The 25,654-nt window shown below is 44.4% G+C and overlaps 1 protein-coding gene across 2 annotated transcripts in view; it reads right to left on the bottom strand.

Annotated features, from left to right (window-relative positions):
- The window catches only part of NCAPD3 (non-SMC condensin II complex subunit D3), a 196,370-nt gene that overhangs the window by 81,823 nt on the left and 88,893 nt on the right, over positions 1–25,654 (bottom strand). For both annotated transcript variants that reach the window (XM_033919103.1, XM_033919104.1), the window contains exons 11-15: positions 23,285–23,537; positions 21,451–21,516; positions 21,024–21,113; positions 15,978–16,051; positions 12,567–12,701 (exon numbers count right to left, since the gene is read on the bottom strand). In XM_033919103.1, the coding sequence (XP_033774994.1) occupies positions 12,567–12,701; positions 15,978–16,051; positions 21,024–21,113; positions 21,451–21,516; positions 23,285–23,537 (618 nt within the window). The remainder of the gene's footprint in view (positions 1–12,566; positions 12,702–15,977; positions 16,052–21,023; positions 21,114–21,450; positions 21,517–23,284; positions 23,538–25,654) is intronic.

Genomic DNA, 25,654 nt, shown 5'->3' with positions numbered 1-25,654 from the left:
GTAGATGGAACAGTAGACCTCTGGATAGATTTGATGAGTTCAACCACCAAAGAAGTGACTGTCGAAGAGACGAGGTCACAGATATGTGTTGTGAACAAGGATCCGTCGCTTGTGACCACTGAGTCGCTAGGGTCCATTGAGGAGTGCGCAGGTGGAGACGTGCAAAGGGGGTGACATGCACTGTGGATGCCATGTGCCCCAAAAGTACCATCATTTGATTTGCTGAGATGGAAGTTCTCTGGAAAACCTGCTGACAGAGATGAAGGATGGTGTGAAGGCGGTTTGGAGGAAGAAACGCCCTCATTTGAACAGTATCCAGAATGGCTCCGATGAATTGAAGTCGCTGAGTTGGAATGAGGTGTGACTTGGGTAGATTGATCTCGAACCCCAACAGTCGAAGGAAGGAAATGGTCTGATTGGTGGCTATGTGAACGGACTGAGGAGAAGGAGCCTTGATGAGCCAGTCGTCCAGATAAGGGAAGACTTGAAAATTGTGGGAGCGGAGATAAGCTGCGACCACAATCAGACATTTGGTGAATACCCTGGGAGAGGAGGCTAAGCCGAAGGGTAGAACCTTGTATTGGTAATGATGTTGGTTGACAAGAAAGCGAAGGTATTGTCTGGACATCAGATGAATTGGAATGTGAGTATACGCCTCCTTGAGATCGAGGGAACATAGCCAGTCTTCCTGAGAGAGAAGAGGGTATAGGGTGGCAAGAGATAACATCTTGAACTTCTCCTTGACCAGACATTTGTTGAGGTCTCTGAGATCTAATATTGGTCTGAGATCTCCGGTTTTTTTGGGGACAAGAAAGTACCGGGAATAAAATCCCAGGCCTTGCTGGTCTAGAGGAACTGGTTCGATGGCATTGAGAAGGAGGAGGGATTGAACCTCCTGACCGAGAAGGAGGGACTGAGCCTTGTTGGAAGCAGACTCTTTTGGTAGACTTAACGGTGGAGGAGTCTGAAAGTTCAGGGCATATCCGTGAGCGATGATAGCAAGTACCCACTGGTCGGAGGTAATTGCTTCCCATCGAGACAGAAAAACCTGGAGTCGACCTCCTATGGGCTGAGATTGAAGGCATGATGGAGGAAGACTGGCAATGTTCTCGAGAAGAGAGTCAAAAGGGCTGTGTAGACTTAGGTTGAACAGCCGGTTTTACAGCAGGCTGTTGTTGTTGACGAGCCTGTTGCTGCTGTTGACGCTGCCTGCGAGGTTGAGGAGGATGAGTCTGAGCTGGGCGAGCAGAAAACCTTCTTTGATAAGAAGGTTGTTGCCTGAATGGACGAGGAGGAGGAGGTTTCTTCTTGTTTTTCAACAAGGAGTCCCACCTAGTCTCATGCGCGGAGAGCTTTTGTGTGGCGGTATCCATGGACTCCCCAAACAGCTCATCCCCAAGACAGGGTGCATTGGCTAGTCGGTCTTGATGGTTAACATCCAGTTCCGAGACCCGTAGCCATGCCAACCTTCTCATTGCAACAGAAATAGCAGTGGCCCGTGACGTCAGTTCAAAAGTATCATAAATGGAACGGACCATAAACTTCCTTAGTTGCAAAAGACTAGAAGTACATTGCTGGAAAGCAGGAAGTTTACGGTCCGGAATGTACTTTTGAAAAGAGGTCACCTGCTGAATGAGATGCTTCAGGTAAAACGAGAAGTGGAATGCGTAATTACCTGAACGGTTGGCCAGCATGGCGTTTTGGTAAAGGCGCTTTCCAAATTTATCCATGGCCTTTCCTTCTCTGCCAGGAGGAACAGAGGCGTAAACACTGGCACCTACAGACTTCTTCAGGGTTGATTCCACCAACAAGGATTCATGGGGAAGTTGTTGCTTATCGAACCCTGGAATTGGAATGACTTTATAAAGAGATTCCAATTTTCTTGGGGCTCCCGGGATGGTTAAGGGAGTTTCCAAGTTCTTATAGAAAGTTTCCCTCAAGATATCATGGAGGGGCAACTTTAAGAACTCCTTAGGAGGATGATCAAAGTCCAAGGCATCTAAGAATGCCTTGGACTTTTTAGAATCAGACTCCAAAGGAATTGAAAGGGTGTCTGACATTTCCCTTAAAAATTTGGTAAATGAGGAGTGCTCTGGCTTAGAAGCAGGGTCTTGTACCGATACATCCTCCTCTTCAGATGAATAATCTTCCTCGGTACCGAGGTGATCATCCGAGTCATCCCACAAGTCAGGGTCCCGTACCGATTGGAGACGGCCCTGAGAAAGTGGAGTCGAGGTGCCAACATGTTTAGTCTTGCGTACCGATTTCCCCGAACGGTTGGAGACGGTACCAGGAGAGTGTAGAACGGTACGGGGCTCAGAGAACGGTACCGGTTCAGAAGTGTCCGGAGCAGAACGTCGTTTCGGCTCCGCTGAAAGAATAGGCATGGACATGGATTTGTGCGGTGCCGACAAAGTCGATGTCAATAAAAGTGGTTGATCGACGGTCGGCACCGAAGGCTCACTGGGTACCGACACTGGAGGATTCGGTGTCAACAGAGCCGGGAGCAACTGTTGAAGTTGCTGTTTAAGCTGGACCTGGAGGATAGAGGCAATGCGCTCATCCAACGTAGGTCCCGATTGCACCGGTACCGGTCTTTTCTTGCTCGGTACCTTCGGTGCCGCTCGACGCTCGGGTGAAGTCGATGCCGATGACGAGGCAGTGACTTCAATGGGAGCGGAGCGTTTACGGGGCCGGCGCTCAGTCTGCAGGACTTGGCTCACTGCATGCTCGACTGGTGGCCCTAGGACAGTAGGGGAAGGCTTCTTAGCCGGCTTACCTACAGGTACCGACGTCGGCGATGTATCTGTCGGTGCCGAGACAGTCGGTGTCGATTTGGAGGAAGTTGCCGATGTCGATACTGGTGCAACTTCCATGTCGGTGCCGAACAAAATTCGTTGTTGAATTTGCCGGTTTTTTAAAGTTCTTTTTTGTAAAGAACTACAGCGGGTGCAGGTGTCAGCCCTATGGTCCGGACCCAGACACTGAAGGCACCACTTGTGCGGGTCGGAGAGAGATATAGGGCGCGCACACCGCTGACACTTTTTGAAACCCGGTGACGGGGGCATGAAGGGAAAAACCGCTGTAGCAAAATCGAAGCCGGAGGCTTCGATGGTGCCAACAGGCCCCGCCGGGGTAGTCAATAAAAAGTGAAAAAATAAAACAATTTTTTTTTTTTTTTTTTACAAACGGTAAAAAAACAAGAAAAAAATAAAATGAAGAGAAAAATACGCGCGAGCGGGAAGGCAAGTGAACTTAAGGAAAAAACTTCCAACAGCCGTTGGAAACACGCGTCTTCTTAGCTCCGCGGAATTAAGAAAACTGGGGACCGCGCGCCTCTGTCGGGCGGGAAGGCACTCGCGCACGCGCGGTGCGGCCTAGCTAGAACTTTCTAAAGTTCTTAGAGTGCAATCACTCTAAAATTGTCCGTACCGGGGCTCCGTCGGTGCCGTCACCCATCAGTCAAGAATATGCTGCCTGCTTGTCCTGGGATAAATGATAGAGATGTTTAAATACCTACATAATGTAAATGCGCATGAATCGAGTCTCTTTCATTTGAAAGGAAACTCTGCAATGAGAGGGCATAGGATGAAGTTAAGAGGTGATAGGCTCCGGAGTAAGCTAAGGAAATACTTTTTTACAGAAAGGGTGGTAGATGCATGGAACAGTCTCCCAGAAGAGGTGGCAGAGACAGACACTGTGTCTGAATTCAAGAGGTCTTGGGATAGGCACATGGGATCTCGGAGAGAGAAAGAGATAATGGTTACTGTGGATGGGCTGACTAGATGGGCCATTTGGCCTTTATCTGCCATCATGTTTACATAAGAACATAAGCAGTGCCTCCGCCGGGTCAGACCATAGGTCCATCCTGCCCGGCAGTCCGCTCCCGCGGCGGCCCAGACTGGTCACGACCTGTCTGTATCACCAGAAGAGGCTCCCTTGCCACCTTGGTTTCTCATTTAAGTCCTGTCTTCCTATCGAAGTCCTAACCTTCCGGTCTTGCACATGCACGACCTGGTTTGGTTTCTATACTCATTACTTGGTTAGATTTTTATACTTGTGTTACATCCCAGCTCCTCCCTCAGTATCCCGCGATCCCTTTATCCCTCAGGAATCCGTCCAATCCCTGTTTGAATCCCTGTACCGTACTCTGCCTGATCACTTCCTCCGGTAGCGCATTCCAAGTGTTCACGACCCTTTGGGTGAAAAAAAACTTCCTTGCATTTGTTTTGAACCTATCTCCCTTCAGTTTCTCCGAATGCCCCCTCGTATTCGCTGTCCCTTTCAGTCTGAAGAATCTGTCCCTATCCACCCTCTCTATGCCCCTCATGATCTTGAAGGTCTCTATCATATCTCCCCTGAGCCTCCTCTTCTCCAGAGAGAAGAGCCCCAGCCTATCCAACCTCTCGGCGTATGGGCAGTGTTCCAGCCCTTTTACCATTTTCGTTGCTCTCCTTTGTACTCTCTCAAGTACCGCCATGTCCTTCTTGAGGTGCGGCGAGGTTTCTATAGTAGAATCTCAGTTAACCAGCACTCAAACCCAACTGGCAAAAAAATTGCCAGGAATAAAAAAAAAAAAAAAAAGGACCCTGAAGCGCCAGCGGTCCTGAGCCGCAAGCCCCCCCAAGCCCCAAAGCAGTCCTAAGCCGTGAACCCCACCACCCTCCTAACCTAAAGCACCAGTGCGGCGATGGTCCCGAGTCACAAATTCCTCGTCCCTCAAGCTCCAAACTAATAGAAACAGTGGCAGTCCTGCGCCACGAACCCCCTCTCTCCCTTCCTTACCCGAAGCGGCAGCCGGTCAAGAGGAAGAGCTCAAAACAGCCCAGGCAGGGCCTTTCCTCTGATGTGTCACTTACAGTTGTTTATTTAATATAAAACTTAAGTCCTCAAAGGAAATAGGAGGCAAATGGATTCTAAGTTAAATATTGCTTTTATAGAAAGCAATGTTACTTACCGTAACAGTTGTTATCCAGGGACAGCAGGCAGCTATTCTCACTAGTGGGTGATGTCATCCGACAGAGCCCCGATACGGACATCTTGCAAGCATGTCTTGCTTGAAGAAACTCAGAAGTTTCGAGATGCCCGCACCGCGCATGCGCCAGTGCCTTCCCGCCCGATGTACCGGGCGTGTCTCCTCAGTTCAGGTAGCTAGCCTGAGAAGCCAACCCAGGGGAGGTGGGTGGGACGTGAGAATAGCTGCCTGCTGTCCCTGGATAACAACTGTTACGGTAAGTAACATTGCTTTATCCCAGGACAAGCAGGCAGGTATTCTCACTAGTGGGTGACCTCCAAGCTAACCCCAATGGGATGGTGGGAGAGTTGGCAACTTAAGAGAACAAATTTTGTAACACTGTTTGGCCAAACTGTCCATCCCGTCTGGAGAAAGTATCCAGACAATAATGAGAGGTGAAGGTATGAACCGAGGACCAAGTGGCAGCCTTACAAATCTCCTCAATCGGTGTCGATCTGAGGAAGGCTACAGAGGCTGCCATTGCTCTGACCTTATGGGCTGTGACCTTAAAGGGAAGGGATAATCCAGCCTGGGCATAGCAGGAAGAGATACAAGCCGCCATCCAGTTGGAGATGGTGCGCTTCGATACAGGTCGTCCCAACTTGTTTGGATCAAAAGAGACGAAAAGTTGAGGAGCAGTTCTGTGTGGCTTTGTGCAATCCAAGTAGAAAGCTAAAGCACGTTTACAGTCCAGAGTGTGCAAAGCAGATTCTCCAGGGTGAGAATGAGGCTTTGGAAAGAACACTGGAAGCACGATGGATTGGTTGAGGTGAAATTCAGAGACCACTTTAGGCAAGAATTTTGGATGAGTACGAAGAACCACTTTGTCATGATGGAATACTGTGAAAGGTGGATCCGCCACTAGGGCCTGAAGCTCACTGACCCTGCGAGCAGACGTGAGGGCCACCAGAAAAACCACCTTCCAGGTGAGATACTTAAGTGGAGCCTTGTTGAGAGGTTCAAACGGAGGCTTCATGAGATGAGACAGGACAACATTGAGATCCCAAACCACAGGAGGAGGTTTGATAGGAGGGTTGACATGAAAAAGTCCTTTCATAAATCTGGAAACCACAGGATGAGCAGACAAAGGTTTCCCCTGTAGAGGCTGATGGAAAGCCGCAATAGCACTCAGGTGGACTCGTATAGAGGTAGACTTGAGACCAGACTGAGACAGGTGTAGAAGATAGTCCAACACAGAGGATAGGGAAGCTCGTTGAGGCTCCTTGTCATTGGAAATACACCAGGAAGAGAATCTAGTCCATTTTTGGGAATAGCATTGTCGAGTAGCAGGTTTCCTGGAAGCCTCCAAGACCTCCCTCACTGCTTGAGAGAACTGGTGAGGAGTTATGTTGAGAGGAACCAAGCTGTCAGGTGGAGGGACTGCAGGTTGGGATGAAGTAGTGAACCTTGATGTTGAGTAAGTAGTGAAGGAAACACTGGAAGAAGTACTGGCTCCCTGCTGCTCAGTTGAAGTAGAAGGGAGTACCAAGGTTGTCTGGGCCACCGAGGAGCAATCAGAATCATGGTGGCATGGTCTGATCTCAACTTGACCAGAGTCTTCTGAATGAGAGGAAATTGAGGAAACGCATATAGGAAGCGATTCCCCCAATCCAGCAGAAAAGCGTCTGCCTCGAGGCGGCAAGGAGTGTAGATCCTGGAGCAAAACTGAGGCAGTTTGAAGTTGTGGGGGGCTGCAAAGAGGTCTATCTGAGGCGTTCCCCACTGAGCAAAGATCTGATGAAGGGGGTCGGAATGGAGCGTCCATTCGTGAGGCTGGAGAAGACGACTCAATTTGTCTGCCAAGAAGTTGTCTTTCCCCTGAATGTAGACAGCTTTGAGGAAGGTGTTGTGGCGAACCGCCCAATCCCAGACTCGAGCTTCCTGACAAAGAGGGGCCGAGCCCGTGCCCCCTTGTTTGTTGACATAATACATGGCGACCTGATTGTCTGTGCGAATAAGGACCACCATGTCGTGAAGCAGATGCTGAAAGGCTTGGAGAGCATTGAAGATGGCTCTGAGCTCCAGAAGATTGATTTGATGGAGTCGTTCCGCACTGGTCCAGAACCCCTGAGTGCGAAGACCATCCAGATGAGCCCCCCCATGCATAGTTCGATGAATCGGTCGTGAGAACTTTCTGGTGGGGAGGAGAGTGAAACAGCAAACCTCTGGATAGATTCGAAGAGGTCATCCACCAGAGAAGAGACTGCCGTAGAGCAGGAGTGACTACAATGTGACGGGACAACGGGTCGGACACCTGAGTCCACTGAGATGCCAGGGTCCATTGAGGAATTCTGAGATGTAGTCTGGCAAAAGGCGTCACATGAACTGTAGATGCCATGTGGCCCAAGAGGACCATCATGTGTCTCGCTGAGATGGACGGGCGAGAAGACACCGACTGGCAGAGTAGAAGGAGAGCATCCATGCGTTGAGGAGGAAGGAATGCTCGAAGTTGAATGGTATCCAGAACAGCCCCGATAAAGGGGAGAGACTGGGTGGGCTGAAGATGTGACTTGGGGAAGTTGATCTCGAAGCCCAAACTCTGCAGGAAACAAATTGTAGTCAAGGTCGCCGAAATGACCCCTGGAGCCGACGGTGCCTTGATGAGCCAGTCGTCGAGGTATGGAAACACCTGAAGACCCATGTTCCGGAGTGCAGCGGCCACCACCACCAGACACTTCGTGAAGACTCTGGGAGACGAGGAAAGGCCGAATGGAAGCACTCGATACTGCAGATGTAGATGTCCCACCCGAAATCTGAGAAACTTGCGGGAGGCCGGATGAATAGGGATGTGAGTGTAGGCCTCCTTGAGGTCCAGAGAGCATAACCAATCGTTCTGCTCGAGGAGGGGATAGAGAGAAGCAAGGGTCAGCATGCGGAAACACTCCTTGACCAAAAACTTGTTGAGGACTCGAAGGTCCAAAATGGGACGCAGATCGCCCGTCTTCTTCGGGATCAGGAAGTACCGGGAGTAAAACCCCCGGTTTTGCTGATCGAGTGGAACCGGCTCGACGGCCCGAAGCCGAAGCAGAGCCTGAGCCTCCTGGAGGAGAAGAGCGGTCTGCGTCAAGTTGGAAGGATACTCTTTTGGCGGGTGGTCCGGGGGGACCCGTTGGAAATGAAGAGAGTATCCCTCTCTTACGATGGCAAGGACCCAGAGGTCCGTGGTTATTGTTTCCCATCGATGACAAAAGTGATGGAGACGACCCCCAATGGGAAAAACGGGGGGAGACAGAACGGCGTTGGTTATGCTCCCTGGAAGAGAGTCAAAAAGGCTGAGTAGCCTTGGGTGCAGCCGGCATCTGAGGCTTCTGCTGAGGCTTCTGAGGAGGCTGTCTCTTCGCAGGCTGTCTCGCAGGAGGAGTCTGCCTCGGCTGATAACGCCGCTGGTAAATCAGAGGCGGCCTAGAGGGACGAGACTGCTGAGGCTTAGGCTTAGGCCGCAGAATAGACTGGAAGGACTTCTCATGGTCCGAAAGCTTCTTAGTAACAGTCTCGATAGACTCATCGAACAGATACTCCCCCGCACAAGGCACATTTGCAAGTCTGTCTTGGAGGTTCGGATCCATATCAATGGTACGAAGCCATGCCAGGCGACGCATGGCGACCGAACAGGCCGCAGCACGTGCCGAGAGCTCGAAGGCATCGTAGGAGGATTGCATCAGCTGCAGGCGTAACTGGGAAAGGGTCGCCACCACCTTTTCAAATTCGAATCGAGCCTGAGCATCGATAAAAGGGATGAACTTGCGGAGCACCGGCAAAAAGAAGTCCAAATATGAAGAGAAGAAGAAATTGTAATTGAGCACTCGAGTCGCCATCATCGAGTTCTGGTAGATACGTCTACCAAACTTGTCCATCGTTCTCCCTTCACGGCCCGGTGGTACTGAGGCGTAAACCTGGGAGGGATGAGATCGTTTGAGGGAGGACTCGACCAGAAGTGACTGATGAGAAAGTTGCGCCCCCTCAAACCCTTTGTGATGGACGATGCGGTATCGAGCATCCAACTTACTGGGAACTGCAGGGATGGAATACGGTGTCTCAAAACAACGCATGAAAGTCTGGTCAAGCAGTTTATGCAGAGGAAGTCGAAGCGTCTCCGCCGGAGGGTGAGGCAAATGCATGGTGTCCAGATACTCCTTAGAATATCGAGAACCAGTGTCCAAAGTTACATCCAAGTCATCCGCCATTTCTCGGAGGAAGGAGGAAAAAGATAGTTGGTCCGCCAGCGCCGGCCGGCGAGACGGACTAGAAGAAGTGGAAGCCTCCGGATCCAGAGAGAGCTGGGAGCGGCAAGGAGAATAGGAGGTAGATGGTTCCTCATACTCCGGTCCCTCAGGCGGGGATAAATCCGACGAGGAGTATCCCATACGCTGGATCTTCTTTTGCGGGGACACCTCCGAATGACGTGAGGAGTGTCGAGATGAGTGTCGAGATCGATGCCCCTCCCGGTGACGGGATGGGTAACAAGATCTTCTGTGCATCGCACGATCCCCCGAAGCCTCCAAGGAATGGATGGGACTCGATGCAGTGGATCGCAGAGGTGGCAAGGATGCGGACTCACGCAGTGCCACCCAGGTCTGGTATGGAGTGCGGAAGAACTCTTCCTGCGATGCAGTATGCCCAGGACTCCGATTATCAGGGGCTGACACAGTACTCTGATGTCGAGGAGGCGTGATGGGCTCCAAAGGCGGCATATCACTAAATGAAGCCCGCCTGGAGGCTCCCGCCGCCCTCCGCCGATCCTCCTCGTCGAGCAGAGAAATTGAACGACGAGGGGGATGGGGGCGGACCGCCCCCCGGGACCGAGACCGGGAGGTCACCCTGAATGGAGGCGATAAGCCGGGGTCCCATAGACTGCATAAGCTCGACAAACTGAGCTTCCAGCAGGGATCGCAGCGAAGCCGATATGGAGGGATCCGCACCGAAAGGGGGTCCTCCAGCACGGTCTTTGCGCTCCTTTGTGGCCAAGTGCTTCTGCTTGCTAGCTTTAGGCACTTTGATGACCACCGGAGGGACAGTGGAAGGCGGTACCTGAGCTGAGGAGACGGGGACAGGCACCGATGTCGAACCTGAGGCAGAAGTCGGAGTGAACGATGCCGGCTTCACAATGCCAGATGCAGGAGTTGTCGATGCATGTTTCGAACGAACCGGTGATACCTCAGCAGAAGTTGAAGCAGACGGCTCTTTGGCAGACTCCATCTTAAACATCGACTCCCAGAGCAAGCAGCGCCGTTTGAACGAGCGCGCAGTAAGCGTGGAACAAGGCCGGCACGATTTCGGAACGTGTTCTGGACCAAGACACTGAAGACAGCGTCGATGTGGGTCCGTCAACGAAATCGCACGCTGGCACTTGCTGCACTTTTTAAAACCGGTGATTGGCCGGGACATAGGCCGGAAAATCGTCGCCGCTAGGTCGAAGGCGCTCGGCCTAAGCCACGAGGCCGGCCCGGCCGAACCGCCGGAAGAAATAATTTTTTTTTTTAAGAAAATATAAAGTAAAATTGAAATAAATCAAATAAATAAAAAACGCGGTAGAAAGAAGGCAAATTTACTGAAATTCAGTCAGCGCAGAATGAAGTGAAACTTCTCAGCTCCGCGGAAAGAAAAGAACTGAGGAGACACGCCCGGTACATCGGGCGGGAAGGCACTGGCGCATGCGCGGTGCGGGCATCTCGAAACTTCTGAGTTTCTTCAAGCAAGACATGCTTGCAAGATGTCCGTATCGGGGCTCTGTCGGATGACATCACCCACTAGTGAGAATACCTGCCTGCTTGTCCTGGGATAAAAGATGTTACCATTATATTGTTGAATAAAATGCCTCCTGTGGGTCTTTCATAAAAGCACCAAAATTAAAAACTAACAAAAAAAACCCAACAAAAACCCTTGGCTTTACCCCTAATGCCAGAACAGTGGATATACTAGGGTAGGTGTGCAGATTTTTATTTGACAATCACAAAAGGGTAAGTTGATAGATCAGAAATTAGGGGAAATGTCTGTAACCAGAAAAATGTTAAAATGTTTCATTAGGGAGGATTGGAAATGGAAGGTGTTGAGTGGTTATTTCATTTGTGAACTGTTTTGTTTTCATTAACATGTAGATAGTACATAAAAACTTGCATAAAATAAATTCTGTATCTGTAAATAAAGGGCTAAGATGGATATCCTTAACTGTATATTTTTATTACAAGATTTAAAATTTTTAAAAATGAACTTCAAACAAGTTATAAATAAAATGCAGTATGTATTAAAATAAATACAGCTTCAATAAATTTTTTTTTAACATTAACCCAGGTTGGTTTGGTTTTTTTTTAAATTCTTTATTCATTTTATAATTCACAAGTGTACAGTAAATATCAAGCAATTAGAATACAATATCACTTGAAAATCTACCATATCATACAACAAAAAGATATAACCCCCACCCCCTCCCACTTCCATATACAACAAAAAATATACCACATTATTATATCTTATCATTCATATATATTATTAATAGAAATCTACCCCCCCCCAATCCACATGTAAGAATTAAAATTGGGAAAACCCAGGTTCTAAGATAAAAGCATAGAACTCTTTGAAAAACTATAAACTTCAAATCAGAAATGCTATAATGCAAAAATCAGGTATTTTTCTAGTCACTCCAATGTAACATCTTTCCTACAGATTTTCTTCCGTCTTGGATTTAGATCAATCCAGATACAGCAGTGGGCAAGCCAAACTCGAGTCTATGCTGCGACAAAACAAAGTTTGCTTTGGATTTCCCACTACTATATGGTTGACATCTTTTCCTCTTGTATCTGGATTGTTTTCCCAGTCATAGAGACCTCTCTGGCTTTTCTCTCCGGTTGATTTAGATCATCCATCTTTTGAAAGGCACCCTTTCTTCTGGATGTCTTCAACTTCTCCCCCCTACCCCTCTTACTTTGGGTACCTACTAGCCTAACTTAGGGGCCCCTTTCATCAAATATCTACACCAGAGCTTCCCAAACAGTAGATCAGGACTCCTACTAATGAGGACACAAAATCTGTATTTGGAGTTGCAGCTTAGGTGGACCATCTCTATAGATCAGTGGTTCCCAACCCTGACCTGGAGGACCACCAGGCCAGTCAGATTTTCAGGCTAGCCCTAATGAATATTCATGAGAGAGATCTGCATATAATGGAGGTGCCAGGCATGCAAATCTGCTCCATGCATATTCATTAGGGGTATCCTGTAAACACGATTGGCCTGGTGGTCCTCCAGGACAGGGTTGGGAACCACTGCTATAGATCACAGGTGTCAAAGTCGGTCCTCGAGGGCCAGAATCCAGTCGGGTTTTCAGGATTTCCCCAATGAATATGCATGAGATCTATGTGCATGCACTGCTTTCAATGCATATTCATTGGGGAAATCCTGAAAACCCGACTGGATTACGGCCCTCGAGGAGGGACTTTGACACCCCTGCTATAGATGATTAGTCTGCAGCTCCGGCAGTCACACAGTTTTATTTGACCATCATTATGGGGTCACAGCCACAAAAGATTGTTACGCATTGTTCTGTGCTTTCTCCCTTACCTTAAGAAGGTCAGTCAATGACTGCAATGCTTGTTTTCGAACCGAGACTGCAGGGTCCCGACAGCGATCTTGTAGGGCAGATAAATCCTCCGATGTGCATGGGATGAAATTATATTTTAAAATATTCATCAGCACCTGGTAAAAAGTAAGTTATGTACAAGAAAAACAGAGAATGTTGTGCAAATGATAGGTCAGCTGGAATTTTTCACTCTCTACAGACCAATTTGGCAGACATGAAATGAATCCGATGGCTTCATCTGTGTTCTCTAGGCATGTGTTCATATATAAACTTGAACATCCATACAGTCTTATGAGAGGCCCAGGTCTAGTATGAGCAGATGCTCTAAGACTGTACTAAAATGCACAGACTACTACGTTTTAGCAATTAGATCAAACTGCATCAGAAAACAACTTGTCTATTTTTGGGGAGAGCAATACAGAGTTATGAAGCAACATAGATGCTGCAGGCCAAGACCCTGATGTATCAGCAGAACTGCATGTGGAGCTGGTTCAGAATACTGGAATGTCAGGATATGCAACGGGAGAAAAAAAAATGGAGTTACTTGTTCAGTGTTTCAAAGACAGTAGCTCTGTTATAACTGGGCGATGTTTAGAAATATAGACCAAAGCTCCAAACCCATGCGAGAAGCATGCACTATCATAAGAACATAAGAATAGCCTTACTTGGTCAGACTAATGGTCCATCAAGCCCAGTAGCCCGTTCTCACAGTGGCCAATCCAGGTCACTAGTACCTGGCCAAATCCCAAGGTGTAGCAATATATGCTACCAATACAGGGCAATAGGTGGCTTCCCCCATGTCTCTCAATAACAGACTATGGACTTGTCCTCCAGGAACTTTGATGAAGGTCCTCAGCATTATAGTCAAATTTTACATTACATTGATGTCTATCCTGCCAATACCTTTCAGTTCTAGGCGGTTTACAACAAGAAATTGGCCTGGGCATTCCCAGGGAGATTACAAGGTTGATAGCTATAGTATGCGCCGGGATCTGGGAAGGGTTGATATAGTTTGGTTAGATCATTTGACAAATTTCTTGAATAGTATGGTTTTCAGTTCTTTCCTGAATGTTTTGTAGTTGGGCGTCGTGGTCAGCAGATTTGAGAGGTGGTGGTCTATTTCTGCTGCTCTAGTGGCTAGTAGACCATCATATATTTTTTTGCTTTGCATGCCTTTGATTGGGGGGGAGGGGTAAAGTGTACTTGAGCTCTCCTTGGTCTGGATGTATTTTTCCTGATTAAGTGGTTGTTCAGATAGCTTGGTCCATTTCCATTTAGGGCTTTGAATAGGATGCAGTAGAATTTGTGTTGTATGCGTGCTTGTACTGGGAGCCAGTGAGAGTCTTGGAAAGCTGAGGTAATATGATCATATTTTTTCAGCGAGTGTATTAGTCTTAGGGCTGTATTTTGGACTGTTTTGTAATTGTTTTAGCATGTACTACGAGTTTGAATTGTTCGTTGTTGAAGTATTTTCAAATGTGTCTTAAGTTGCGCATGGTTGTGAATGCCTTCTGAACCGTTTGCTGATTTGAAGTCGCATGCAGTTTTAGGTTGGGTTGTAAGGGATATGTGATGGCATTTATTTCTAGGTTGTTATGGTTGGAGGTTTTGTTTCTTTCTAGAAGTAAGAATTTTAACCTTTCATCTCACGGCACACCAACAATTTTATCATTTAACAAATGAATATTAATATTGTGTTTAAAAGTTCAATATTTATAATTTTAATCATTGTTATTTTTATAGCCACAAACATACAAGGCTGGTTCCAAAAGCAGCAACAATTTTAAAGCGAATTACCACCCCCCAACCTCTTTTTTTTTTTTAAGATAAAAGGTTTAGACATTTTTTTCTATACATGTTCAACACTGGTGACAAATGTAAACAGATGCAACAAGAGAATAGCCTTGGTTCCATGTACCAAACATGTCATCTCTTGCAAGAAAAGAGCTAGAAAAAAGTAGATTAAACTATTCTGCTTAGACTTTGCAGAAATTCAGGGTAATATTCTAATGAAAAACAAAAAATAGGAAATTCCTAGCTATGTAAACCCCAAAATTCTTATAACTGAAAGAATTTAATCAGTTAAATAAGAATCACCAGTGAATCTTGCCTTAGGGGACAGACACCAGCATTGTGTGTATCCTCAGAATTTACAATCAGTACATCACTACAGATTACTTTTGTAATGCCGCTTAGGAATAGGCGGTTGACAAATTTTTAAAAAATAAATAAATAAATATAGTGCTAGCATGTGCCTCACCTTTTTACTGTAATGGTCAGCAGCAGCAGCAGCAGGCAGTGCTTCAGACAGCCTGCTTATGCCAACTTGAGCCTCCTCTGACACTTCTTGCCTAGGCAGAAGCGGAAGTTATATCAGAAAGTAGACTTATGGATTGGCATGAGCAGGCTGTCTGAAATCATTGTCCACTGCTGCTGCTGTCACTAACTGCTGCAGAAAACCCCTTCAAAAACAAACAAAAAAAAACAACATTCAAATGCCAGGTCGGTGGATGGAGATGGGAACTTGGCACATTTAATGGCTAGCACAAACAAGAGCCAAAACTTGACCATCACTGCAAAACAGAGAAATCATTAGAGCTCTTCTCTTGTTGAGAGGTGCAAATAAATCTCTTTGAGGTTGAGGGAAGTCTCTTTATAAAAGATGACAATGAAATGTTATGTCCTCACTTGAAGAAACTGTTGACCTCTTTGGAGGTCAAGATAGACCAGAAAGTGTCCCCTTTATTTGGCACCACAAAACAGATGGAATACCATTTAGGGAACTGGTGTTATGGTCTCCAGATACAGATGGGAGAATGTTTCCTAGACTATGGCTCTTAACTTCACATAAGAACTATGCAAAGCATTCAGAACAGGTTCCTAGAGAGCCCATAGGCATATCCCCCTCTTCCTGAATAATATGCAGAACCCAAAGGCTGGTTCTGAAAGCAGCCACTGCGAATAGATTGGTTGAATTTTGGAGCAGACCAGCCAATTTTCATGGCAAATGCCCTTTTGTGGACATTTGATCCTCTTTTGCAGGTTGCTTTCTTGCTCCCCCCAAATCTTGTTCAAACTTCTGGCCTCCTTACCCCTATCCTTTATTAATAGAGACCCTTAACATTCTGAAATGATCTTCCAAAAGTTGCAAGACTCAGGACTTCCCAAGGTCCTTCACCAGTTTTTTGAAGATTCTCTCCAAAAGAAAATGGTTGGCTTATTTTACCAGTAATTCAAACCTGGCACAAATATTTGAACATCAGAAGAGATAAAATTTTCTGTGCAACAGATATGCACCATTCCCACACATCTATTTTCAAAAGTGATAAAACCAAGCAGGGAACAAAGAGCAAGGGATTTGAAACCACAAACAAGTTAAAGAGAACACTGACCTGAAGTGCAGACTTTCTCACATTCGCCTTCTCATCGCCTGTTCTTAGGTGCAGCATGGCCATAATTTCCTTCCCTGCACAGAGAATAGCAGGGGAAAAAAATGAATAAGAACATCTCTGAAAAAACCTCACCCAAAGATTGAATTTGCTCAGCTTCCTATTCTATGTATTAGGCTAGAACATGCATACCATGGCTATTCAGGCCTAACAAAATTCCTACATTTCAACTGTGCAAGCAGCTAAGACATTCTAGGTCTGGACCAGAGCAGACTGGCCCAGAAAGCCTACCTGCAATACTGATAGAGAAACCTAAAATGAGGACATCTAATCTGCCCAATATATTTCTTGTTACAATGCCTTAATCACCAGATGATCTTTGGCAAACTGTACTTCTTCAAATTGAAGATCCTCTATACGTGTTATTGTTTTGGCCTTTTATTTTTAAAAGGTCTACTTACCCAAGGTTTTTTTTACTTTGGGTGGGGAGCAAGCTTAGTAAACAGAACCCTATATAATAAAATCAATTTTATTCTTAAATAAGATTACTCTAAAGTTGTAGAAAAAGAAAATTACGGCTACAAAGCAGTGCGGTAGTCATATTAATCCAACTTTTAAAAAGGTAAGAAATAAAAAAAAAAAAATACCTTTTAATTGGATTAACTTATCTTTCTTATTTCTATTTATTAGCTTCAAAGCATAAACTAGCAGCAAAACCTAAGCTGATCTGTGATCGCACCCCATAAATTCCAGCCAACCTTTGACAGGAAACAAAGTTCTGCAACATTCCAGACAGACTAAGGAAAGCCATCCTGCTGCCTAAGAGGAATGTTCAGATTGTCTTCAATTGCAATGGAACTTGGAGGCTTGCCAACACCAATAACTAACCCCCTTTTACAAAAAGACGCGTTAGACTTATAATGGTTGTTAGCAATTAGTGCGTGTGTATATTTAGCATGCGCTAAAACGCATAGCACACCTTAGTAAAAGGAGCCCTAAGTCAATTGAAAAGTTATTAACAAAAAGGTTGCACAGACTCTTAAAGTTTGGCAACTTCACTTAGGAGTTAATTGCTGGCAACTGAATTCCCTCAGCAGAAATCACAAGAATGATATGTCAGAGGGTAGTGTAATATTGGATGTTATTTATTTATGTGCTACTTACAATATTGCTCTATTATTTTACTGTTATGAAAATAGGGGTAATAAAATTCCTTCTGGTTCAACAAATTGGTATCTGGGCTATTTAAACTAATATTAAATCAGTGACTTATTGCAATTAAAAAATCTAATGCAAGCACAGTGGCTGAATTAAAGAAAATAGGGAATCATGATAATTTTATTTAATTTTTCATACCATTCTCCCAGGGGAGGTCAGAAAGGTTTACATGAATTTATTCAGGTACTCAAGTATTTGTCCCTGCCTGTCCCGGTGGACTCACAATCTATCTAAGGTACCTGGGGCAATGGAGAGATTAGGTGACTTGCCCAGGGTTACAAGGAACAGCATGGGTGCTGAGAACGTAGCTTTAACCACTGCACAAAAACCAAAAACCCTACAAATTCTAATCACTCAACATAAAAAGTAGAGCTACAAAAAAAATCCCAGTTTCAAATAATAGCATCTCCAGTGTAAATATTACTAAACCATGAACTTATCCACTATGCATCTTGACTGTAGTTTTGTCCTGAAAAAGTGGGGAAAGACCTCAGACAGCCTTCAAATCATGTCTAACAGCAAAAAACACCCTCTTAATACTATCATCTATTTTTCTATTTGTTTTCTTTTTTGTTGATGACAAATAGAAATATAAACTCAATCAAGAAAAACTTACCCCTTCTTTTACGAACGCATAGCATGGGTTTAGGCGCCAGCTGGGGCGGTAACTGCTCCGATGTTCATGGAATTCCCATGAGCGTCGGAGCAGTTACCATTGCTTCTGGCGCTAAAACCCGTGCTATACGTTTGTAAAAGAAGGGGTTAGCTTGATTGGAAAGGTCCTGATCCCCTTTCCAACCAAGCTAAGTCTTTCTTGATTTTGATTTTATATTTCTATTTGCCATCAACAAATAGATGATAGGATTAAGAGGGTTTTTTGAGAGCAATGATTAAATGGATGTCCCATTCAATTAATCAGCTTTTGCTCCGAGACATGATTTGAAGGCTATCCAAGGTCTTTTTCTGTACTAAACTATAGCCAAGATGCATAGTGGATAAGTTCATAGTTTATCGATATTTACATTGGAGATGCCATTATTTTAAATTGGGATTTTTTTTTTTTGTAGCTCTACTTTTTATGTTATCAATTGCTTTAACCACTGCACCACTCTTCTCTTCCCCCCCCCCCCCAAATTAGGCGCCTAACTTTAGGAGGACAAATACAGAATTTGCCTGTAAATAGTTGGTGAGCGAGTATGCTGAGGTCTCTCTACTTAACTGGTTCTCACAAAACCATTACAGTACTCATCATGTTGTGCATTTGATTTTCTCAATTTTCAATTATCCCATCACTGACTGAATAAATATCAGGGCATGCAAGGGAGGTAAAGGTCCTAGATAAAAATCAGGAGAACCCACACAATATTCACACCTGCCAACCAAAAATGTCAAACGAAGAAACTGTATGACAACCTACTGGCCACCAGAGCAGCTAAACTGGGCAGACAACTCACCAATCTGCTGATTTCAACCAGACTACAAAACCTTCAAAAAAGAAACAAAAACCCTACTCTTCAAAAAACATATAAAACCAATATAACACAACCAGACATGTCCCAAACTCCTCCTGCAATACTATTCTATTCCTTAGCAAATTAGAAAATGTTCAAATTATTCCTTAAGTACTTCTTAATATCATAACAATTCTTATGTAATCCGCCTTGAACTGCAAGGTAAAGGTGGAATAGAAATCACTAATGTAATGTAATATTATGAAGCAGCTGGTTCATGAATTAACAAGTTGGGGGGGGGGAGAGAAACAATTTTAGATCTAGTCCCTAGTCACCAAAACAAAGCCCCCTGCCAGGTCCCATTTGTTAGTTATTGATTGAGGTGGTCCTACAGTTATATTATTACACTTTGGATTCTTCTAGGGCTTGATTTTTGGTAGCTTGTTCTCCATCCAACTTTTTTTTTTCTGCTAAGGGATTACTTTCCCAGTTGTTTTGTTTGGCTTCTAGTCCTTAGTGTACCACATGACCTGGCTCAAGGGTGTCAGGTCAAAAGCGCGCCGGGACAAAGGCGCGCGCAGACAATTGAGCACTGTGCCGCACAGTGCGCGCGCCGCAGAAAATTACAGTTTTTACGGCTCTGACAGGGGGGGCGGGGGGAACCCCCCCCACTTTACTTAGAGATCGTGCCGCGTTGTGGGGGGGTTGTAACCCCCCACATTTTACTGAAAACTTCACTTTTCCCTGTTTTTAGGGAAAAAGTTAAGTTTACAGTAAAATGTGGAGGGTTACAACCCCCCAAACCCCCCACAACGCCGGCGCAATCTCTATTAAGTAAACTGGGGAGGCTCCCCAACAAAAACCCCAGTCGGAGCCCCTAAAAACTGTCATTTTCTTCGGCGCGCGCCTCCGTCTTGCGCTCAGTTGTCGGCGCGCGCCTTTATCTTTAGCGGGGTTGTCTATGAACCGGCTCAAGAAGTTAACGGTGCAAGGGACAACAGTGACCATAACATGTTCAGATTTGATTTAATTAGTGGAATAATTACACATTGGAAATCCAATACATTAGTATTTAACTTAAAAAAAACAAACAAAAAAAAAAAACAATGATAAAATGAAGAAAAATGGTCAAAAAATCTCATAGGAGAAGCTACAAGTTCAAAAATTTACATCAGATATGGATCTTGTTCAAAAATTCCATCCTGGAAGTCCAAATATATTCTATGTATTAAAAAAGGGGAAAGGCAGTCAAATAGCCAAAATGGTTAAAAAGCAAGGTGAGAAAGCTAATAGAGATAAAAGAACATCCTTCAGAATAAACAGTTTCAACTAAAGATAACAGGAAACAGCATAAGGAAATGAACGTCAAATACAAAGCACTGGTAAGGCAGGCAAAGAGACTTTGAACATAAGTTTACCTCCCATACATTAGAAGCAAGAAGCTGATAAAAGAATTGGTTGGACTGTTAAATGATCAAGGGTTAAAGGGGAACGCAAGGACAAGACCACAGGCAAAGAGACTAAATGAATTCTTTGCTTTGGTCTTCAGAGGAAGATGTGAGGGCGATACCATGCTAGAAATTATATTTCATGTTAGTGAGTCAGAATGGAACCGTCTGTAAACCTGAATATATAATGGGGCAAACTGACAAACTAAGTAGTAGCAAATCACCTGGACTGGAAGGTATATATCCCAAAGCACTGACGAACTTAAAAAACAAAACAAAAAAAGAACTTGCAGAGCTATTAGTAATTTATCTTTAAAATCAAGCATGGTACCGGAAGATTGAAGGGTGGTGTGTTTTGTTTTTTAAAGTGTTCCAGAGATGACCCAAGAAATTTAGAATGGTATGGACAATTGCCTAAAAGAAAAGTCCATAAGCCATTATTAAGATTGACTTGGGAAAATATTCTCCTTATTCCTGAGATAAGCAACATCAAATCTGTTTTAGTCTTAACTTTTGCCATCTTTCAGGTATTTGTGACCTGGATTGGCCGCGGTTGAAAAAAAGGATACTGGGCTTAATGGACCTTCAGTCTGCTCCAGTATGGCGATGCCTATGTTCTTATGAGTGACTTACCTGATGGACAACATTCCTGAGAAAGGATGTAAGGAGAGATTAGAAGAGGTAATGAGGTACAACAGAAACAAGCGCACTTCCAATTAAAAGATGCCTAAAATCATATGCAGAAATGGATAGGGAACCAATTAAAACGAAGAGGTGTTAAAGAAGTATAATGACACTGGCAGAAGGTAAGTCCTACAACTGAACTTTGAATAATTAATGCCTGGCAACCTGTGTAAAGTTAGAACACTGGACCCTATACAATCAATGTGTAAATCAATCCAAAGTGGTTAAACTAGACCTTAAAAACACACCATCAGACATGGAGCTTTCACTGGGATCCGTCACTTCCAGCGTTTTGAACATTCCCTGTGACTTCTGTGGGAGACTGGAGGAGGAAGTGGCTACAATACAGACAAAAACAAGCAGAAAAAAATAATATGTACAAAAAGATTAAAATGTCAAGTTATGCACTATTTCCTAGGATCTGCTCCTATTACTGTTTCTGACACTAGATATCAGTTCACACACAAAGAAGGAAAAAGCCAGTCTAGGCAACGTATCGCTATAATCAGGGCCTCCAGCTTCTCATTTCCTCAATTTTCAGAACATTTAAATTAGTCCTAAAAGTTACATAAATTTGTTTTAGACAAAATGATAACATCTTCATGCTTTATTTGGAATATCCTTGGAGCAGAAGTATTATGATTATTCTAATCAATAGAAAGAAAATGTCTTTACCTTCGCTCCTGGCAAGTGAATTTTCTGGAGAGGTTTTGGTTCTTCCTAAGACTGTACAACCAGAAGCTGAAAAATCAAAGAGGACCCAGAATCAAAGGGTGTTCAAGGTAGTTTCTTTCTCTGCCCCAGGGAATCATCTAGGCTAAAGTGGCGAGACATCCATAACATTAATTCTGCAGTGTGTTAAATATTTGACTTGAGACTACAGTAGTATCAATATATAAAAAAAACTTAACACATTGAGCAACTGACTTTTTTTTAAAATTTCTTTATTCATTTTTAAACTTTCAACAAGTGATTCATAATACAATCACATACACTGTAATATTACTTAATCATACATTCAATGAAATCATAATATAATTTCTCTCTCCCACCCTCCCTCCAGTATAATCTTATAGTTTCATAAAATTTAAAATTAATCCCACCCTCTCCCCATATTCTTCAGTAGACAAAAGGGGAGAAATAAATTATTAATTATAATCAATCCTTACAATAATTTGCTAATGCCTCCCAAACTTCAATTAATTTTTTATAACCTCCCTGTTGGATAGCTAATATTTTCTCCATTTTAAAAATATGGCACAATGAATTCCACCAAAACCTATAACTTAATCTATCATAATTTTTCCAGTTTCTTGCAACTGACTTCAATGATAAACTGCAGAAGCTGCTTTTGGATTTAAATAAACTACAGGTAAAATGACATCATTTGTGCCTTGTCTGCCTTTGATGTAGCAACACAAGTCTTCATCTGCTGAACAGACTCCTACATCTGCAGCATCCTTCCATCTATTGCCCAGCTACTCAAGCATCTTACTGTTACTACAACAGATTCATCCATTGTTGCTGGCATCAAGGAACAATATTTAAGACACTTATTTTCCTGTTCATCCATTACAGTATACAGATTAGGCTCTGTTCTATATCCATGTATGAAACAGAAAATGACACAGGGACAAAGTTTGACCCTGTGTCATTCTCTATGAACTCTGTTGTGCTTTGGTTGCTTTAGACCAGGGATCTCAAGTCCCTCCTTGAGGGCCACAACACAGTCAGGTTTTCGGGATTTCCCCAATGAATATGCACAAGATCTATGTGCATGCACTGCTTGCAATGCATATTCATTGGGGAAATCCTGAAAACCCGACTGGATTGCGGCCCTCAAGGAGGGACTTTGAGATCCCTGCTTTAGACCAATTCTATAGGTTTGGAGTGAACCATGTGTTCATTTTTTTATCCACATTTCATTCCCCGAATATCAAATCTATTATTTTTTTTATTTTAATTAATTTTAAAAAATTATAACCCGCTGTATCCAATAATTCTGCATGGCATACACTAACATACATAATAAAGTCATCTAATCACATCACAAAAAACCATCACATACTAAAGAGAAAAGAAAAAATGGAAATGCAATTCACATGTAGATGCAATCAAAAAGAACCATCTTTAAATGCTTTCTGAACTGCATTATCTAGACCAGTGCCCAGCAATCTGTCGATCCGCAGCACACTAAACATAGTGGTAATAGCTCGAGGCATCCAGATGGGCCTGAGCCGCCAAACAGGAGTACCAGCAGGGAAGAGGGCTGGAGAGAAGGAGAGGTGAAGGTGTCAGCTGATTGTCTACAGGACATGCCTCTCACTGCGAGAGGCACGTCCTGTAGGCAGTCAGCCGGCACCTCTCCTCTCCTCCTCCCCAGTGTTGTTGCACACCTGAAATCTCAGGAGGCACACTAGTGTGTTGCGGCACACAGTTTGCAATACACTGATCTAGACAAACCTCAGCCATATGAAGACTCTCTATTTTCTTTTCCTCCCATACTTACTGCCTTGCAGGATCATGGTTCTACCCTCTATAAAAGAGGACATTTTCATTTCCAGGCACTGAGCGAAGCAGGAAAGGGCTTTACTGCGGACAGTGGGTGCCTTGTCTGAGCAGCGACCCAGCACCATAGCCTGCATCAGGAACTTGTGCTGTAAAAATTTCTGATGCTCTGGAGGAACAGAACTATGCAGTTGTCTCTCAGGTAAATCTAACAGAGCAATTACAACTTCCAAGGCAAATACTCTGTACGAGATCTGTGAAATGAGAGCCAAGATGAATTTGTGCATGTAGAGCAGAAATTATTATTATTCTATACATAGTGAATAGAAATGGAAACTAATCCTGGTCTTCCTTAGGCTCTCACAGGACTTGGTATGGACGACAATACAGGGCCCTCTTGAGATAAAATGGTTCTGTTTTGCAGGCAAGACACTAGGGGGAACCTTTAACTCAGGTTTGTCTAAACCAGTGGTTCCCAATCCTGTCATGGAGGGTCACCAGCCAGTCAGATTTTCAGGACAACCCTAATGAATATGCATGGAGAAGATTCGCATACCTGTCACCTCTATTATACACAAATCTCTCATATGCATATTCATTAGGGTTATCCCAAAAACCCGACTGGCTGGTGGTCCTCCAGGACAGGGATGGGAACCACTAGTCTAAACTATGGCCTGTGGACCAGAATTTGGCCTATCAATTGCTTTTTTCAGGCCCTTGGAAGCTTGGAAATTCTTGTGGTGCGTACAGCAAGATTCCTGCTTCCCTGTGAGACTCTCTGTAAGCATAAGCACAATGCCAGAAGTTCAGATTGATCTTGTAGTTTCAAGTCTTATGAAACTTGAAACCACAAGACCAAATGCTCTATGACAGTGTTCTTCAACCTTTTGACACCTATGGACCGGCGTAAATAAAATAATTATTTTGTGGACTGGCACCGGTCCGTGGACCAGCATTTGAAGAACACTAGGCTAAGTCGTGCCCATCTACACCCAATCTCTGCCCCAGACCCTGCCCCCATAATACAGTGTTCCCCCGGTTATTCGCAGTCGGCGGTTCACAGTTCCGGTCATATGCAGTATTTTCTGACAGCGAACTGCCAACAAGGAGAGGGCAGCGGGAGAGGCAGGAGAGCAGCCAGAGCGCCGGCGAGTGCAGGAAATCACTCGCTGTATGCTCCGACCGCCTCTTCCTGCACTAAGTTGGGCCTTATCCAATCAGGAGCTGCTTTGACACATATACAATATAATTGTATTAACAACACATAATGGTTAATCACAAAATTAAAATACACAAAGTACACTGTATGCTTTTCAACATTCATTCCTACCAGAAAACAGATAACCCAATGCAAATGCAGGACCAAAAACCAAAAGTACAGTACTAATATTCAAACAAACAGACCCTAAGATGCAAGTCTTTCTGAAGAGCTTCCTTTTTAAAGGACGCTATTAAATTTATAATCACATCTAATGATTATCGTCTTTTTTATATTTTATTCCCCCTTCCCATTGTTCTTACCATTCATGTCTTCTTTTCTAATAAATACTATTGTAGTTCTGCCCTCTTTTCCTTATGTATGTTAGTTTGTATTTCAATCTGTCAAATTTATGCAATTTATTGTAAAAATTAGCATATTGTAAAAATTAGTATGTGTGTATACCTTTTTATTTTATTATGTAAATCACTTAGTAAATTAAATAAGCGATTCAATAAGTTAAAAATAAAATTGAAACCTGCAAGCAGTACAACCCCCAGACAAAAACAAACAGATGCATTTCTTCCTGAACAGACAGTTAGGACAGACAATAAGGGCAGATGTAAAATCACTAAATAAAAAAAAAAGATAAAAGCATTTCCCCTACCGTTGTTGTCTGTCTCCCTCCATGTGCCTTGCCTTCTGGCCTGCCCCCCAGTGTTAGCTTCAGGCCGGTCTACGGTGCGATCAATGCAAGGTCTTTGGGCTGGCTCTCTGAGTACTGCATTGCACAAAGCTGTGGGAAGCATCCCGCACCTCATCTGGAAGCCTTCCCTCTGACGTTGCGACGTCAGAGAGAAGGCTTCCGGGTCAGGCGCAGGCCGCGGGTAGGAGCCACTTCCCACAGCTTTGTGCACTGCAGCACTCAGGGAGCCAGCCCAAAGATGCCACATTGATCGTTCCGAGGACTGGCAGCTACAGAACAATCTCTTGGGCCCGATGGAGGTGCCGGCCCTGTGGACCAGAAGAAAATTTCTGCGGACCGGCATCGGTCCACAGACTGGCAGCTGAAAAACACTGCTCTATGACTCAAGCTTGCAGAGAGCCAAGTGGTGGTGAGGCAACAGGAATTCTGCTATTTCTTCTGCAGCTGAAACCAGGAAAGGGGAAAAA

This window comes from Geotrypetes seraphini, chromosome 13 (genome assembly GCF_902459505.1).
Source record: "Geotrypetes seraphini chromosome 13, aGeoSer1.1, whole genome shotgun sequence".
In the NCBI taxonomy this organism is placed as follows: Eukaryota; Metazoa; Chordata; class Amphibia; order Gymnophiona; family Dermophiidae; genus Geotrypetes; species Geotrypetes seraphini.
The sequence above is the reverse complement of the archived record's forward strand: the minus strand, read 5'-3'. Positions and strand labels throughout refer to the sequence as shown.